The sequence below is a fragment of the Pipistrellus kuhlii genome, unplaced genomic scaffold (genome assembly GCF_014108245.1).
Source record: "Pipistrellus kuhlii isolate mPipKuh1 unplaced genomic scaffold, mPipKuh1.p scaffold_m20_p_1, whole genome shotgun sequence".
Classification (NCBI taxonomy): Eukaryota; Metazoa; Chordata; class Mammalia; order Chiroptera; family Vespertilionidae; genus Pipistrellus; species Pipistrellus kuhlii.
The window spans coordinates 14142926-14160968 of record NW_023425404.1 but is presented as its reverse complement, the minus strand read 5'-3'; the positions used below and the strand labels follow the sequence as shown (position 1 = coordinate 14160968).

The 18043-nt window shown below is 46.4% G+C and overlaps 1 protein-coding gene across 26 annotated transcripts in view; it reads left to right on the top strand.

Moving 5' to 3' along the window:
• Positions 1–17804, top strand: part of SIPA1L1 (signal induced proliferation associated 1 like 1) — a 385638-nt gene extending 367834 nt beyond the window's left edge. For 19 of the 26 annotated variants that reach the window (XM_045579110.1, XM_045579114.1, XM_045579079.1 and 16 more), the window contains 5 exons: positions 2129–2375; positions 10482–10625; positions 12335–12464; positions 15254–15338; positions 15901–17804. In XM_045579110.1, the coding sequence (XP_045435066.1) occupies positions 2129–2375; positions 10482–10625; positions 12335–12464; positions 15254–15338; positions 15901–16044 (750 nt within the window). In that variant the 3' untranslated portion in view covers positions 16045–17804. Of the gene's footprint in view, positions 1–2128; positions 2376–10481; positions 10626–12334; positions 12465–14353; positions 14418–15029; positions 15340–15900 lie in introns of those variants that run through there. The other 7 variants (XM_036432516.2, XM_036432492.2, XM_036432501.2 and 4 more) reach the window with 5 other exon arrangements.
• Positions 17805–18043: the final 239 nt, after the last annotated feature.

Sequence of the window (18043 nt, the reverse complement as noted above, 5' to 3'; positions counted from 1 at the left end):
CCATCTGAACATCTCTCCACAAGTGTTGATGCTGTGATGAACCTGAAGGCTCCTGGGAGCACAGCTTGAAAACGCCCAGCCTGATGCTCTCAACCCCTTCCCAGTCAGCCATCAACTCCATGTGGTTCTTTCCCAGGGGCTTGTAGCCCTCGGTGGGGCCACTCAGCAATCTCAGACCTGACCTTCCAGGAAAGTAGAGAGGGCGCTTGCTAGAACCAGAGATGTGTGCACCTTTAAGGCTGGAATTGAAGGGGGTTGGGATGAGGAACCATCCTCACGAGTCTGGACAAGACTGGGTCCTGCTACTGTTACTGCACAGAAAGTACCTGGGCAGATGGCTTCCTTCTGTGGCCTCTTCGGCCTCCCTTTCCTGAAGTATATTAGACCTTTTAATAAAGGCTCTTCCAGGCCGCGTTTACTGCTATGAAGTACACCAATATTTCCTGATGAGACTGAAACTGGAATTGGTGGAAAGTTTCTCTCCTGGAAAACCATCAGAGTGGGAAAATCCCTCTGCTGAACCCAGAGGTGCCAACAAACACTGAGTAGCTTTTGAATGGAGATCCAAGATCTGACTCGATAGGAGTCTGGGGGATGGTCCTGGAACTTGCAGATGGAGTAGAGGAGACCTGCTTGGTTTGTTGTTTTTTTCTAATTGCAATTGGCAAGTCTTGTAATACAATATCTCTGATTCCCACTCTGCAGTGAGAAGAGAAATCATTACTTCCAGACCAAGTCCCCTCCACTTAAAGACTCACCAAGCGTTTATCATAGCAGCTCAGTTTTCTGGGCAACCACGTACATACTTTGGGTTTAGCTCATCACACATCTTTAAGAATGAGCACAGTTTTTACACAATAGGCTACACCTGAGGTTTACATTACAATGCCTTTGATTAATGCCTTTTAAAATATTTATGCAGATACTGTGCATGCCATGCTGTGGGTAGTATTGACTTGATTTAACCCTTGGTTTGTTGAATGGAGTTGTGTTAGACCCTAGTACATGTATGAACCTAAGGGTCAACTCTGTATGCTCAGCTCTCTAAATGGAGCTGTTGCTGCATCATCGTCTCTCTGCCCCTTCAAAGTGTCATGGCAAGTCCTGCGTGGCTTCCTGCCAGGACTCAGCCTCCTCCTCAGGCCTTCAGCTGTCCCCACATTGTTCTCCCTGCCAAGGAGAGCAGTAGCCAAAGAGGAACTGAATAAATATAGTTTTATTCTTAACAGACCAAATACTCTGTTGGCTTTCAGGAGGCTGGATATTTAAATGTTGGTAATGTGTCTGTTGTCTCCCAATGAATGGAGTTCTCAGAAGCTTGCTCTTTGTGGAAAAATCTCAACTAAAATCAAGTCATGTCACCAAGGCAAAAGGCATCAGTAAGAGATACAGCTATCTGGAATTTGGTACATGTGTCATTTTTCCATAACTATATAAATACTTGTCATTTATAAAGATGACTTTCCTTTCTTTTCAGGAATAGAAATCTATCTCAAAAAATAAATTGCCAAAATTCATTAAATATAATTATAGTAGTTAATGTTGATCAAGCGCCAGCTATTATTTGCACTAATATATTGTGTTGATCAAATGCTCTTGTTGCCCAGCAAACATGTAGTCACTTGACAAGCATCTGAGGACACCTTCTTGGCTCCACGGCTGTTCCCTGGGGGCTGTAACATTATTTTGTAACACCACCGATTAGTTCGTGTTTCATTTACCCTCCTAATAATCTTGAGGGATGACGTGCCCCACTTCATAGACAAGGAGCTGAGCTCAGAGAGATGACATGATTTGGTCAATGACACATGATTCAAAAATAGCTCACATTTGTCTGGTCCTCATCTTGTTCTAAATTATGACACAGTATTGATGGATTCATTTAATTATATGTCTGAATTATGCACTGAGCACTGATAGGCAGCGTGGTGGGCTCTGGGAATCTCATGTTGGCCCTAAGGATGTAGACAGAGGTGGTAGACCTTGAGGCTCCCTGGTTGGGCTCAGGGGTTGGACAGCATGTGCCTGAGAGCAGTGAACTTGTTAACCCGCTCATTTCCTCCAGCCTGGGCCCTGGGTGTGTGACCCGGAAAATTTACCTCCTTTTGGTCTTGGCCCTGTTTTTCAGTTCCATGCGCTCTCCTCGCCTCAGTCTCCTTTCCCCCACACCCCCACCTCAAGGCGGGCCTTGCACAGGACGCTGTCGGATGAGAGCATCTACAGCGGCCAGAGGGAGCACTTCTTCACCTCGAGGGCCTCACTTCTGGACCAAGCCCTGCCCAACGACGTCCTCTTCAGTAGCACGTACCCTTCTCTCCCCAAGTCTCTTCCACTGCGGAGGCCTTCTTACACCTTGGGAATGAAGTCGCTGCACGGTGAGTCTGTGTTCAGCGGCAGCTGAATAGCCCTGCTGATGGTGGCCAGTGTCAGAGATGGCTGGCATTCAGTTTCTCCGAGATTGACAGCTGGAGGGAGTTCTGCTAGCGGGCTCAGGTATCTTGGTTCAACAATACCCCTTCATTTAGCCTCTCACCAGTAATCTCAGACTACAGGGTATAGATGTTCAACCTCACTAGACCATAAGAGTCACCTAGGATGCATGCTGGTGTGTGTGTTTTTTTATTTAAGGTATAATGGGCATATAACATTATAAGTCAGGTGTTCAACATAATGATTTGATATTTTTTTACATTGCAAAATGGTGATGGGAACTTTGAATATTTACTCTCCTAGCAACATTCAGGTATGCAGTACAGTATATGGTGAACAAAAGTAGGTTTACAATTATTCCTATGGGAAATAATGCAATCCTAATGTATAAAAAGCCAGGGGTCGTCACAACCTAAATGACCAGATGGACAACCAAATAGCGGGCTGCCTGTGGGAGGGGAGCTCCCTCCTGGCCCTGGCCAGGGCGCGGCAGAACTCTGGGTCTCGCACGATCGACCTTCAAATCAGACCCTGACAGGAGGGAAGAGGGAGCCCCATTCCTTTCAGAATAGGCCATTGGTAAGCTTGCTGTCAGCAGCCTGCCAACCAGGAACCCCATTTCTCTGCACCCCAGACCCAGACAGCAGGGAGGAGGGAACATGTCTAAATACTAACTATTGGCACAGTGTACCTCTGAAGCTGAAAGAAGTTGACATCGGTGACAGAATATCTCTGAAGAACAATGATTGGCACAACATACCTCTGCAGCTGAAAGTAAGTGACGGCATCAACAGAATATGTCTGAGGATCAACTATTAGCACAACATTCCTCTGAAGCTGAAAGAAGCTGGCATTGGCGACAGAATGTACCTGAATGCCGATTGGCAGAACATACTCCAGCAGACAAAAGAAGCCAGTGTTATCAACAGAAAATATCTGAAGACCAACTATTGGCACAACATACCTCTGAAGCCAAAAGAAGCCGGCGTCAGCGACAGAATGTATCTGAAGACCAACGACTGGCATAACGTAGCTCTACAGCTGAAAGAAGCCGGTGTCATCAACAGAAAATGTCTGAAGACCAACATGCCTCTGAAGTTGAAAGACTGTGCCGATAGCGGTGGCAGCGGCAACAGAATATGTCTAAAGAACAGTCATCAACAAGTACTATCAATATAGGTAGAAACTGCTTCACGGCAAAAATGGAGTAAATGAGGATGCAATTATCAACATAGTTGTGGTGGAATAACTGTTAGATGTCAATTTTGCCTATCACTGAATTTCTCTGATGAAAAACCATCTGATAGAAAATTTATGCAGTGTTGTAGCAAAGGTAAAGTTTGTCCAAACAATATATAATACATTTTCCAGAACACGTAGCATATTTTAAAATTTTAATAATCAAGGATTCTGACAGTAAAAATTTCATGGAAAATAATTCATTCAGTAAATAGTTCTTTCGCTTTTGCTTCAATGGGTGCAAATATTGCATCGCCATCAGGATATGGGTCATACTGTTATAGAATACATGGACAAGTTTATCACCGTACTGGAAATTTACATCCTTTGGATGGTGTTTCTTGGAAGTTTGCTTAACTATATTTTAGATACAGCCAAAGCGATGAGTAAAAGATTAGCAATGCCAGAAAGAATCCTGATCAACATCCACAACCTCATGTATGAAATAAATGAATTAACAAAATCATACAAGATGCTACATGAAATAGAAAAGGAAGCCCATTCTGAAGCAGCAGCAAAAGATATTGCTCCCACAGAAGTAACTGGCTATTAAATACGACTGTAACAGTGATCCCGGTAGATACAATTCTCCCTGTGTAACCAAGATTACTGTCATATTCAGAAACGAAGATGGAGAACCTCCTTTTGAAAGGGACTTGCTCATTCATTATAAACCAGAATAAAAAAAATATGAATGCTACTAAAATGAAATCAGTATTCTGTTTCCTACATTAGATGCAATGACTTATCCTATTCTTTTTCCTTATGGTGAAAAAGGCTAGGGAATGGATATTGCATTAAGACTCAGAGACAACAGTGTAAAAGTCACACAAATGCAGTATTATGGATTTCATCTCTCTGTGTGGGACACGTTCAATCCTATTTTAAATGCAGGAAAATTAACAGTTTATTGTCAGTTCATATTAAAAAATGGAAGCCAATTGAATAAATTTCATTAAAGTTGAGAGTTGAAAAATATAGTGGTTTAATGTATTATCTCACATCTAGATCTGAAAATGACAATGTGATGATTGGTAAAATGATAATACTTTCATCATCTTTGGAAAATAGTCCCAGAAACATCCATTCAGGATGCTACGGCAATTGTAACGAAGTTTGGCAAACCTGATTTATTCATAACCATGACATGCAACCACAAATGGGCAGATATTACAAACAATTTACAACACGGCAAAAAGTTGAAAATAGACCTGACTTATTAACCAAAGTTTTTAATATTAAGTTCTGATTCCAAGAATTGATTTGTCCCTGTCTGACACTGGCCTCCCATTTAAATTAATTCGAAGACAGTTTCCTGTGATGCCAGCATTTGCGATGACTATTAATAAATCACAAAGACAAACTCTAGGCAGAGTAGGAATATTCCTACCTGAACCTGTTTTCAGACATGGTCAGTTATATGTTGCTTTTTCTTGAGTTCAAAGAGCATGTGATGTTAAAGTTGTAAATACTTCATCACAGGGAAATTAGTCAAGCACTCCGAAAGTGTTTTCACTCTTAATGTGGTACACAGGGAGATATTAGAATAAGTTTAATCAATTTATCAGTCATTGTTTGTATCAGTATTGTTTTTATATCATGTCATTGTTATAGCACAGGGGTCCTCAAACTTTTTAAAGTGGGGGCCAGATCACGGTCCCTCAGAGAGCTGGAGGGCCGGACTATATGAACTACTAATTCCTACTGTAACACCTCGGCTGCGCTCACTGCCCAAAAAACCTGGCGGGCCGGATCAGACTCCTCTGCGGGCCGCGTGTGGCCCGTGGGCCGTAGTTTGAAGAAGCCTGTATAGCATATTGTGATTATTTACTAATAAATTTATATATTATTTTCATATATCACTAATTTTCTTTCATCTCTGACACTTCTATTATAGAGAAAGGGCAAATAGCAATATTAAAATATTTCATCTAATTCCCTTTTAATGTGCACAAATTTCGTGCACCAGGCCACTGGTCTATAATAATAAAAGTGTAATATGCTAATTAGACCGGACATCCTTCCGTGGTGGTGAGGGAAGCCCAGGTTCCGGGTGCCTGCTGGTGGCTGCAGGGAGGGAAGCCCGGGTCCTGGGTGCCAGAGGGAAGCCGGTGCTGGCAGCTGGGGGAAGGAAGGCCTACTCTTGCATGAATTTCATGTGTCGGGCCTCTAGTAGTTAATAAATAGTGCCGTGTTTCCCTGAAAATAAGACATCCTCCGAAAATAAGACCTACTTACAGGTTTCCTTCTGAGTGAAATATAAGGCATCCCACTAAAAATAAGGCCCCCCCCTCCCCCAGGCTCTGTCTCAGAATGAAAATTAGTTTACCGTAAAAACTGGTCGCTAGGGCCACCCCGGCTGGCGTCTAGCAACCAGTGACGTTATGCGGAGTCCTGATGTCACTACTATGTGGAGGCGGAGGCGGAGCTGAGGTCGGAGTGAGCGGTGAGCGCAGGGTGGGAGAGAGGAGGAGACTTTCGCAGATGCGTGTAGAAGAACAGGAGGATTAGAGCGGACCGGACACGGCGAAGGTGGTGAGTGCTGGTCTGTCTCTGGTGACACTACCTGATGCTCGCAGCCGCCCTCATGATGACTGAAGGTTCTGTCAGTGGCAGACCCTGCTCCAGCCCAGATCCAGGCCCCAGCAAGCCCAGTGACAGTCCCCAGGCAGGCCCCAGGGGGTAAATGTCTGATAAAGGGGTAGGGGGGGATGTCTGGTGAAGGTGTTCAGTGGCACAGGGGTGGGGGAGGGGGATCACTTAAAATGACACAGGAGGATCAGAGGGGGTAATCAAAATGACACAGGAGGATCAAAAGGGGTTACTAAAATGGTAATCCCCCCTCTGATTCTCCTGTGCCATTTTGATTCCCCCCTCTAATCCCCCCTGTTTCATTTTAAGTGATCCCCCTCCTCCGACCTTGATACCCCAATTCCTTTTTTTTACACCTAGAAATGAGCGCAAAAAGAAAAAGCTACTCCATGGAGTACAAAAAAGGAATCGTGGAAGACTCTTGGGGCCAAAATCTTACTGCTTTCTGCAAAGAGAAGATGTTGAGTATCTAATTGGTCTGAAAATGGCGAGCAGAGTATGGTAACCTCATTGAGCAAGTGGATAAGGGAAATGCTAAAAAGCACAAGTGTGGATCAGGTCGGCAACCATTATTTTCCGAGCTAGAAGACCTGATCTGTGAATGGGTTGTTGACAGGAGAGCAGAGGCTTTGGTTGTGAAGAGGGCTCAGATTCAAGAATTTGCCCTTGTAATGGCACCACAGTTTGACATAGCCCCCGAAGACTTCAAAGCATCACAACACTGGCTGGATAATTTCCTTCAGCGAAGTGAACTGTCTTTAAGAAGATCTACAACATTGTTTAGGTTGGAAGATACAAAAGTTATTAAGCGAGCACTTGCATTCAAGTCCTTTATTGATGATGCTGACTTCTCTAAATACAATCTTTCCAACATGATTGCTATGGATGAAACTGCAGTGTTTATGGGCCAATCATCTCAAACAACAATTGAACAGCAGGGTGCCTCCTTAGTGTACATTCCCTCCACTGCTTACAAAAGTGCAGGTGTTTCCTGTATTTTGGCAATTCGTCTGGATGGCACTAAAATCCCATCTTTAATCATTTCTAGGGGCAAGAAGGAAAAGATTGAACATGTTTTGGGCGTTTTATTCTTGAAATTGAAAAAGCCTGGGCCACACAAGCAGTTATAAGGAAGTGGGTCGATTTAATGCTGCTGCTTGTTATGCGAGGGAGCCAAAGAGGTCTGCTAGTCTGGGATGCAGCCAGCACTCACCGAGCTAAAGACATGAAGACATTTCTTCACAAAAGAAAAATAGATCAGATAATGATTACCGCAGGAATGACGGGCTATCTCCAGACTCTTGATATTGCAATAAACAAGCCATTCAAAGACAATTTGGGCATGTAAATTAATGACTACATTGAAAATAGAATGGAGAGAAATCAGCGTGGAAACTTTGTGAAACCTAAACTGCAAGAAGTTGTGACTTGGGTGAAGAATTCATGGGAGAAAATCACTGACAGTTGCATTGCAAATGCACTGCGAGCAGTCTACCTTGACAAGAAGTACTCATTTAAAGACAGTGCTATTGGTAAACATGAGAGATTTGGTCAACTGATTCTGAAAGAAATGGAGTCACAAGAAATTCACTAGGAAATTCAGGAATTGGATTGTTATGATGATATTCCAGAAGATGATGACATGATTGTCATTGAATAAATGAGTAAATTGTTGATACTGTAGGATTCAGTTTGTCTGGTTTGTGTTGACAACTACCGTACTACCGTACCGTATACAGGTAATAAATTTCCTTTATTTTCATTTAACAATAAATGTGTACCGTATTCTTCTTCATGGAAAAATAAGGCATCCCCTGAAAATAAGATCTAGTGCAACTTTGGGAGCAAAAATTAATATAAGACACTGTCTTATTTTCGGGGAAACAGGGTAATACATACTCACACCTGTAAACCTACTTGTGCCCCACCCTGCACAATTAACTATAGTCACCTTGCTCTGTATCCTCATGAATTACCTTTTTGTGTCAGATTTTTTTCAATTAGCACAATGCCCTCAAGGTCCAGCATGTTGTTGCTAATAGAAAACTTTCTTTTTATAGCTGTTAACTATATTCCATGGCATAGATGTCATATCTTCTTTATCTACTCATCCATCAATAGACACTTAGATTATTTCCACATCATGGTTATTGCAAATATTGCTGCAATGAACATGGGGGTGCTTTTGTCTCTTCAAGTTAGTGTTTTCATTTTCCTCGGGTAAAATACCCAGAAGTAGCAGTGCTAGATCATATGGTAGTTGTATTTTGAGGTACCTCCTTACTGTTTTCTTTCTCCTCCCTCTGTCCAGCTCCACTCCAGGGTTCTGTACTTCCTCTCCCCACTAGGACCCAGCACAGCCGATACCCCTGTGGAACCTGTGTTCCTCCCTGTTTATTATACATACTCCTCCCTCCTACCCTTTTCATTCCCCTCTGGGAATTCTCTGTCCATTCAAACCCACATTCCTTTCCTCTGCTGCTTCTCGGAGCAGTATTTTCTTAAACTGCTGCTTGCCCGGTGTGCTTTCTCCCCGCATGTTTTGTGAGCGCTCCACCCACTCGTGAATGTTCCTCCATTGTCTCTGTCCTGATCCCTGTTCCCATTCCATCCCCCGTTCCCCTCCCCCACTCAACCTGCAGGCACCACTTGGGGATTGTGCCAGCTCCCCGCATCCAGCTGCGCTTTTTACCGTCCAGACTCTAGAAAAAGCCTTCTGGTTGTGACCCAATGTGCCAGAATCCTTTCTCCCTCTCTGTCCCCACATTGGGGCCACACCCCCCTGAATCCATTGCTTCTAAAACTTTCTTGCCCAGGGTGCCTCTACCGCCCCTGCACTCCTTTAGCCTTGTGATGCCTCTCTGCACATGTCTGTCAGTACAGCCCTGCCTTCTAGAGGCTTCTGTCCTGTGGGCAGCCCAGAAAACCCAGCCGTCATCCAGCCAGTGGGGCCGGGGTACAGGCCCAGCCCTGAGGATGGGAAAGTCTGGGACCATTCTTGCCAAACCTGCCCATCATCTCCTCCTGCTCTCACAGGAGTTGGATCCCGTGTCCTGAGCTGAGCAGTCCTTGTTGGCTGGTGCCTGGGCCTGGCCTCGTGGCATGGGAATACCACGGAAATGAATGTGGGCCATGGGGAGGGGTGATTTCTTCCCTCCCCCCCCCCGCCCCCCCGTATGATATCTGAGCCCCAGAAATGAAAAGAGCAGAGGATTATGAGTGACACACAAAAGTGTCTGTCCTACCTAGGTACCCTTGGTGGGAGCGAGTTTCAGTAGAACTGAGCATTTAATTTCTGGCAGTATTTGTTATTTCCATTAACGCATAATCGAGCTAATTTTAAGCACGTTAATAACTAGCAGCTGCACGTCAGAGCCGCTCTTCGTGTAATTCGGGAGGGAAAACAAGCACTAAATATACCCTGGTTTACCAGCTTCTCATAATGGATGAAACTTTTTAACCCCTTGTAAACAGGTATTTCTGGAGTTGCTTGCACATCTCAGTTGGGAGCTCCATCCATTCTGATGAGGGCTAGTGTCACGTCCTATTCTGGGCGGCCTTTCTCACGAAACTGCACACCCCTGCCCTCTTCCCACCCTCCTCTCTTCCCACCCTCCTCCTGGCCATTGGCCGCATGTGCCTTTATCGAGCCCCAACCCCTCTGTGTGCTCCACAGCACGAGCTGGAGCAGCGCCCTCATAGGGCGTGGTGCCGCCCCCTCGCCTGTTCCTGCCTGCACAGGTCAAGCTGTTTACAGTGGCCCAATATTTATGTTTTAAACACTGTCACCTTAGAAGAGGCTCGGCTGTTGGACTGCTGTGTCCCCAGAGGTGCTTATCCTTGGGAAGACGAGGATGCCTCTTCCTCCAGCCCGAATCCCTGGACCATAAGGAAAAGTGAGATACGGGCCGTCCTGGACCCCAAGGCAGACAAGCAGCTCCCGCCAAACGGATGTGTTGCCGCAGTGGAAAACTGCCTTTTCCCTCAGTCACACCACTGGAAATGAGAGAGTAGGAAGTTATTAAAAAAAAAAAAAAAAATTACTTAAGACTGGAGGAAGCCAATTTGTAGTTGAACTCAGCTCTGAAAAGGCCACTAAGACCTCAACTAGAAGCTAATTCTCGGTACCGGCAACCAGACCAGCCGAGGTAGCAGGAGAGGGTAAGCTCCCGAGTGGTCTGTGGCCCGAGGAGCATCTGATCCCTCATCTCTTCCCGCAGGAGAGTTCTCCGCCTCAGACAGCTCCCTCACCGACGTCCAGGAGGCCCGCAGGTCCATGCCCGACCCCGGCCTCATGCCCCTGCCCGACGCTGCTGCAGATTTGGATTGGTCCAACTTGGTGGATGCCGCCAAGGCCTACGAGGGTGAGTTCTCTGGGGACTGAGCAGTTAGTTGGGCTGGGACCTACCAGGGCCATGCTGCCGTGTGAGTGCTGGCCAGTCTCCGTCACCCTGTGTCCTCCATCACCGGCACAGCTGTTCCTGAGTGCTCAGCAGGGACTCACATCCTCTGATTCCGTCAGGTGGAGCCTGATGTGTTCTCTACGGAGGAATTCATAGCATGGGTCCTTCCTTCCTGAGTGGGAAGGGCAGGGGGTCCCAACTGTCACTTGAAGGAGAAGAATGTGGTCCTTCCTCACATCATAAGGACATCATTGCTAAACACACAGGGGCTCCATTAGGGTGCTGGGCCCGCCCCATCCTGCCAGGAGCAGGGTGCTCCCTTTCCCACATTCATCGCCCCCGAGAGGGGTGGCATGGGTCCTGTCTGCGTTGTTCCTGTGCCAGCCCCCCTGCTCAGGTTTGCTCTAGGCCCATGGTCCTTCGACAGCACTGACGTATGTAAAACCACAGACCTGCCTTGTGTCCTGACATAGGTTGTCGGGTTCCTTTTTTGGAATAGACTGACTTCATTCTTAGATCATCATTCCAAACTTTTACTGTTAAGCCGTTCTTCATAAAATGACGATGACAGGCCCTGGCCGGTTTGGCTCAGCAGCTAGAGTGCTGGCCCAAGGACTCGAAGGGTTGCAAGTTTGATCCCAGTCAAGGGCACGTACCTCCATTGCAGGATTGAGGGGGGGGGATTGGGGTGGCAGTGGGCGGAAGGCAACCAATCGAAGTGTATCTCTCACAGCGATGTTTCTCTCTCTGTCTTTCCCCCTCTCACTCTCTCTGAAACTCAGGGGGAAAAATATCCTCAGCTAAGGATTAACAACAACAAAAAGGGGATGAGAGCAGATGACTTCTTGGGGGGCGGGGGTGTTGTTATTGCTCCTCTTTGAAGACTTGAAAGTAGCTCTTCAGACAAGCTCCAGTTTTCAGGAGAAACTGGTTAGGCCTTGGAAGTCAGACCACCATGACGCAGTCAGCAAGGAATCCCCACGTAGCTGACAGCAGGTCTAACATGGCTTTGAACTGCAGTCTGTTGGTCCCTCTCATTTATGTAGACACCATATGTACTTATGCGTCCGTCACCTGCCCTGTGCCCTGCAGAGTCCGAGTGGGTGCAGGCCAGGTTCTCCCAGCCCCCATTCTGTGGCATTAGGGTCACCACCCTTTCTTGGCTGTGAGGCTGGAACCAGGGCAGTGGGGGCTCAGGGAGGCCTGGGGCCTGTCTGAGCGTCACTCCTGCCTTGACTAGACGTACAGAATGGTAGATGTTTTCTGTCTGTACTAGGAGTTTTTAAAGTTGATTCTGTTTTCTTGGCTCGAGGGTTAAGTTGGGACCCTTGGAAGCACCCAGTGTGGACGCGGTCCAGCCCAGAAGTGGCCACGGGAGTCTCAGGAAGCCCAATCCGAGCTCCTGGTGCACATGACGTCATCGCTGAGTGGGAGCCTGGGCTGGGAACTTGGCACAAGGCCTGTTTCCAGGGAAACGGTGAACAGAGTGAGAATTTGATAAGAGAAAAGGGGACTAAAATTGATGCACAACAGCTATTTTTTAAGGACAGTCGCAAGGCTACAATCCTGTTGAGCTTAAAACAGCTGTTTTTTCCTGTGAGGTTGGGGAGTCAGTGTGGGCCACATGTTGACTCAGAGCCCAGCTGCTGAGCGTTTTGCCTCCTTTGCAGTCCAGAGAGCCTCCTTCTTTGCTGCTAGTGATGAAAACCATCGCCCCCTGAGTGCTGCATCCAACAGCGACCAGCTTGAGGACCAGGCCCTGGTCCAGATGAAGTCCTACAGCAGGTGGGTCACCCGGAGGTGAGGCCACGCCCCTGCACACACAGCACCTCCATCAGCAGCCGTGTGAGGAGACGGAGGCCCCTGGACGAGCTGGGGGAAGTGAAGGGGAGGGTCTCACTGCAGTGCCAGCACTTCCTGTTTCAGTTAGAACACTTTGTAATTGAATACTGTAAACACGGTTAAACCATCCTTGGTAACTTAGAATGGGAATTTTGAATGTTCTTTATTTAATGCGATTATACACTTGTACCCTTGGCGTTAGGAAGCAAGGTAAGAAGAGCCATTTGTGCTAAAATATCCCAGATTCCTGTGTGGTTAGCCCTCGAGTCTCCCCACAGCTGCCTGTCGGTCATGCTTATGAATGTGCCTGCGACCTGGCAGCTCCAGCTCTGCACTAGGTCTGGGCCACGGGGTACCTAGGAATGTGTGTAAAATGAATAAGCAATAACTGAGAGGAGTGTGTGTAAAATGGATAAGCAATAACTGAGAGGAGTGTGTGTAAAATGGATAAGCAATAACTGAGTGGAGTGTGTGTAAAATGAATAAGCAATAACTGAGAGGAGTGTGTGTAAAATGGATAAGCAATAACTGAGAGGAGTGTGTGTAAAATGGATAAGCAATAACTGAGAGGAGTGTGTGTAAAATGGATAAGCAATAACTGAGAGGAGTGTGTGTAAAATGAATAAGCAATAACTGAGGAGTGTGTAAAATGGATAAGCAATAACTGAGGAGTGTGTAAAATGAATAAGCAATAACTGAGAGGAGTGTGTGTAAATGAATAAGCAATAACTGAGAGGAGTGTGTGTAAAATGAATAAGCAATAACTGAGGAGTGTGTAAATTGGATAAGCAATAACTGAGGAGTGTGTAAAATGGATAAGCAATAACTGAGGAGTGTGTAAAATGGATAAGCAATAACAGAGTGGAGTGTGTGTAAAATGGATAAGCAATAACTGAGAGGAGTGTGTGTAAAATGGATAAGCAACAGAGTGGAGTGTGTGTAAAATGGATAAGCAATAACTGAGGAGTGTGTGTAAAATGAATAAGCAATAACTGAGGAGTGTGTAAAATGGATAAGCAATAACTGAGGAGTGTGTAAAATGGATAAGCAATAACTGAGAGGAGTGTGTGTAAAATGAATAAGCAATAACTGAGGAGTGTGTAAATTGGATAAGCAATAACTGAGGAGTGTGTAAAATGGATAAGCAACAGAGTGGAGTGTGTGTAAAATGGATAAGCAATAACTGAGAGGAGTGTATGTAAAATGGATAAGCAATAACTCAGGAGTGTGTGTAAAATGGATAAGCAATAACTGAGAGGAATGTGTGTAAAATGAATAAGCAGTAACAGACTCAGAGGCTTTCTTGTGAGCTAAGAACATGGACTTGACGTCTGTGTAACGTGCAGAGGCAGGCGCTCTCCCCTCTGTTCCAGGTGGCAGGGATAGATGTACATGTGACATTATTGTACCAGTGGTCCTTGAAAACATCGTTTCATTCTAACGTTGATGAGATGCTGAAGCAACTTAACTCTTGGTTATGTCAATGAGCCTGTGGTAAAATTGGTTGTTTAATGTCGTTTTACTTAAAGTTGCAGATCCTATGTGTGGTGTTAAGTGGGACTTACTGTATATTATAGCATCTCTGGTCAGCCATGGGACAGATAGAGAATAGGAAAATTGTGTGTCGCCCTCGCTGGTTTGGCTCAGTGGCTAGAGCGTTGCTGGCCGACTGAAGGGACCAGGGTTCAATTCCAGTCAGGGCACATGTCTGGATTGCGGACTCAGTCCCCAGTGGGGGGCATGCAGGAAGCAGCCGATCAGTGATTCTCTCTCATCATTGATATTTCTATCTCTTCCTTTCCCTCTCTGAAATAATAAAAACATATTTTTAAAATTTGTGTATCTAGCTTGCTGGTCATAATAGCAAAGAATATAAAGACATTCAGGGTAGACTGACAAGCTTTTGAAACATGTAGTCTTATTTTAAAAGTAAAGACATTTAGACTCGTTTTTAAGATGTGTGCACAATAGCTTACAGCTGGATAGTGGCCACAGACTACCGTATTTTTCGGACCATAAGACGCACTTTTTTTCCCCCAGAAGTGGGGGGGGGAAAGTCCCTGCGTCTTATGGTCCAAATATAGCCTATACATATACTTTTAAAAAAAAGTTTTTTTACTTGCCCTGCTCTGTGTGGTCTCTGTGTGCTTGCCCGGCTCTAAAATGGTTCTAAATGCTGCTGTTTACAGGGTTGATTACATGTGTTTATGACTGTGATGTTGGGTTTTAATGCACATAAAATATTTTAGGACACTATTTGTTTCAGAATCTTTTTTTCTTCATTTCCCTTCTCTAAAAACTGGTGCGTCTTATGGTCCGGAGCGTCTTATGGTCCGAAAAATACGGTATTTTCTGGGGACCTGAGACCTGCCCTCCTTGTTGCCCCGAGGTGGCACTTACGTCAGCCCCTCTTCTGAAAGCCACTGCAGACGGGTCATGGCACTGTTCCCGGTGACCCTGCCAGAAAGCGCCAAGGAGACCGTTTTCACTGATTGTCCTGGTTCTTTTGTTACAAAAACGTGGCCTCTTACACAAAGGAAGCCATGGAGTGGCCGTAGTTCCTGCTTGTACTGCCTTTTGTTGAGATGACCATTTTCTTTTTTAAAGTGAACATGCACATTGGGTTGCCATCCTGAGTAATTTGACATTGAAAACCATGTTACAAATACAGCCACCTCGTTTTTTAAAAAATGCCAAACAGACCCCGCCAGGGAGGCCCCGCCAACGTGGACTGTTTCTCGTTCCAGCAGTAAGGACTCCTCCCCCACTCTGGCCTCCAAGGTGGACCAGCTGGAGGGGATGCTGAAGATGCTGCGGGAAGACCTGAAGAAGGTAGGCGTCTTCTCAAGCAGCCGGCCCCTTTAAGGCATGTTGCTTCGTGGGGGAAGGGTGGGTGTTTGGGGGGCTCCTGGGAGCTCGGTTCCCACTGGCCACATAGTGCAGGAAGGCCTTCATGTGTTCCCTTTGTGGAAGCCTCGAGCCTCAGCCGCCCCCTCTGAGCTGCCCAGCCCCCGTACGCGGGTCAGGAGCCCAGACCCTCGTGTTGTCAGTGTGACCGCGCCTCCGTGCCCAGAGACCTTCACCTTGTCTTGTCTCTGGAACAGCTTTGACTATATTAAAGCAGCAACCACCAAAACAGCAGTCTGCACTGTAAGACCGTCCTTATTAACAAAGACTTTAAAACACATTTACATTCTAAGACAAACCTGTGGTGACTCTCGGGCAGTCCTGCTCCCTGGTGAGCGGATCTGAACACGCAGGCCTAGGCCTGGAGACAGAAGTTGAGCGGCAGGAAAAGTGGGCACTGGCGGAGGGTGCGGACAGACCCACAGCCACTCTTCTCGGCGGCCTGCCGAGGTGGGTACCGTGCTCAGTCCTTTTCTCTCTGCCTCAGGAGAAAGAAGACAAAGCCCACCTTCAGGCAGAAGTCCAGCACCTGCGAGAGGACAACCTGAGGCTGCAGGAGGAGTCCCAGAACGCCTCGGACAAGCTGAAGAAGTTCACCGAGTGGGTCTTCAACACCATCGACATGAGCTAGGGCAGGCGGCCCGGAGCGCCGAGCCTCCCGAGCTGTGCAGGCCCCAGGCCTGCCACTGAGCGCGCTCAGACTCCTGCTCAGCTTCCATCCTTCCAGGCCCTCTTTGGGGGCACACACACACACACACACACACAATTGCAGATCAACAATCATTGTCTGCCTTTTGTAGAAAAGAAAAACAAAAAGTAAAAATTTTAAAAAGTAAAATAAAGTTTAACTGCTAAAATGTGAATGTCTTTATTTTTTTGCACAATATCTTTATCTGTTATGTATTTAAAAAGAAACTGGGCCTGGAACAAGGTTCCCGGGCTTATCTGCCTCTATTTCCTCCGGCTCTTTCTTAACTATTTCAGGTAACCCAAGCTTTCCCTCATTATCCTGACGAATGTCATTGTTCCTAGGAAAATAAAAGATTTCTAAATTGTGTATTTGGGGAGGGGGTTTCCTTGCCTGCCTTCCCAGGGCCTGCCTCTCCTGCTGACTGTGCAGGAGCCCCTGCGGTTTGCTCCTGTCCTGCAGAGACTGGCAGGACAGGGTTCTTATCCTGCCTGCAAAGCCCGGGACCAGAGAGGCAGCCACGCCCCTCCAGTCCTGCCTTGTGCCCTCATTCCCCCTTCCCCTCCCCAGGGAGATGGCCCGGGTGCTGTGTGCTCCTCAGAGTCAGAGCCCTCTCCTTTGGCTTAAGTGAATCCCACCAAACTGGAATCAGCCTCTCTACAGCTTCCAGGCTCCAAACAGTGATTGATTCCAGAATTCTTTCAACCTAAAATAGTACCTGAATGCATTTTGGCCAACAGTCTAGTGTTGGAGATTTTTTAAAAGATGAACAAATTGTATTTTTAGCTCACTCCAACTGACTATATTAAAGAATTAATAAACCCTTGTCTCCAAAGCAAGATTTTGCCAGTATTTGTCAGTAGGAAAAGCGGCTGTTACGTTGTGAATTTTAATACCTGCTTCTTAGGAGCAATGACTGTGACGGTGGGATGGGCTTTTGAAACCTGCATGCCCCAGTGTGCACCCAACGCACGGCATTTCCTGCATCTTCTGTGGCCGCCAAAGGGTTCTGCTGTGGAAACGGGCCCTGCGCTGCTCTTCCTGCCTGGTGTGCGCTGCCTGGGCGCTGGTTCCAAGGCCCCGGGTCCTGCCGAGCTCACGCCCTGGGCCCGGCCGCGGGGGGGAGCCCCGGTGGCCCTGTCCCTAGCCTTCAGAATTGTCTGGAAACTGACACCGGTGCCCTTTCAGGGGGAGCGTGCAGCAGCCTAGTATCATCTGCTTGGACGTTCCCTGCCCCAAGGAACCCCAACCCATTCCTCACTCCGGCCCTGAAAGAAACAGGGTGGATTTTCCTCTTCCCCGAACCCCAGCCCCAGACTTTTATGCTACAGTTTCATCCATGATTGTGATTTCTCCATGGTGTTTTTTTTTTTTCTTCTTCTTTTCCTGGTGACATTTCTATCATGGAAATGGGAAGGTTTCAGAGTGCTTTGTAAAAGATCCCGGCTGTCTCTGAGGTGTGTGCAGGAGATTGTACATTGTCCAATATCTCTTTTATCAATGAGAAACGTCACTAGCATTTAAGCATTCTGAAGGCTTGCTTATCCGCCTGAGTTTAGTTTTTTTACTTTGTTTTACGTTTTGTTTGGGGACTTGGGGCAAGCTATTTATTAGCGTTTTGCAACAGAGTTCTTGTTTGAAGCCTTTTAAAGACTACTTGTAAAAGTCCAACAATAAAATTCATTTCAAACGCTCTTGTAAAACGCGTTGGTATTACTGCTTGGGGTTTTCTTGTTTGAACGACCACCCAGTCACTCCGTGGCCCTTCCCTGCAGCCTCTTTCCATGTGGCTCCATTAACGCGAAAAGACAATTCTTGGAAGCTTCTGTCCCTTTTAGAATTTCAATAAGCTTTTTTATTCTGTTCACATGTCCTTGGAGAATTCCTAATTCACCATCTCTGCTTCAGATGCAATATTTGCAGAGCACTTTATAATTAGTTC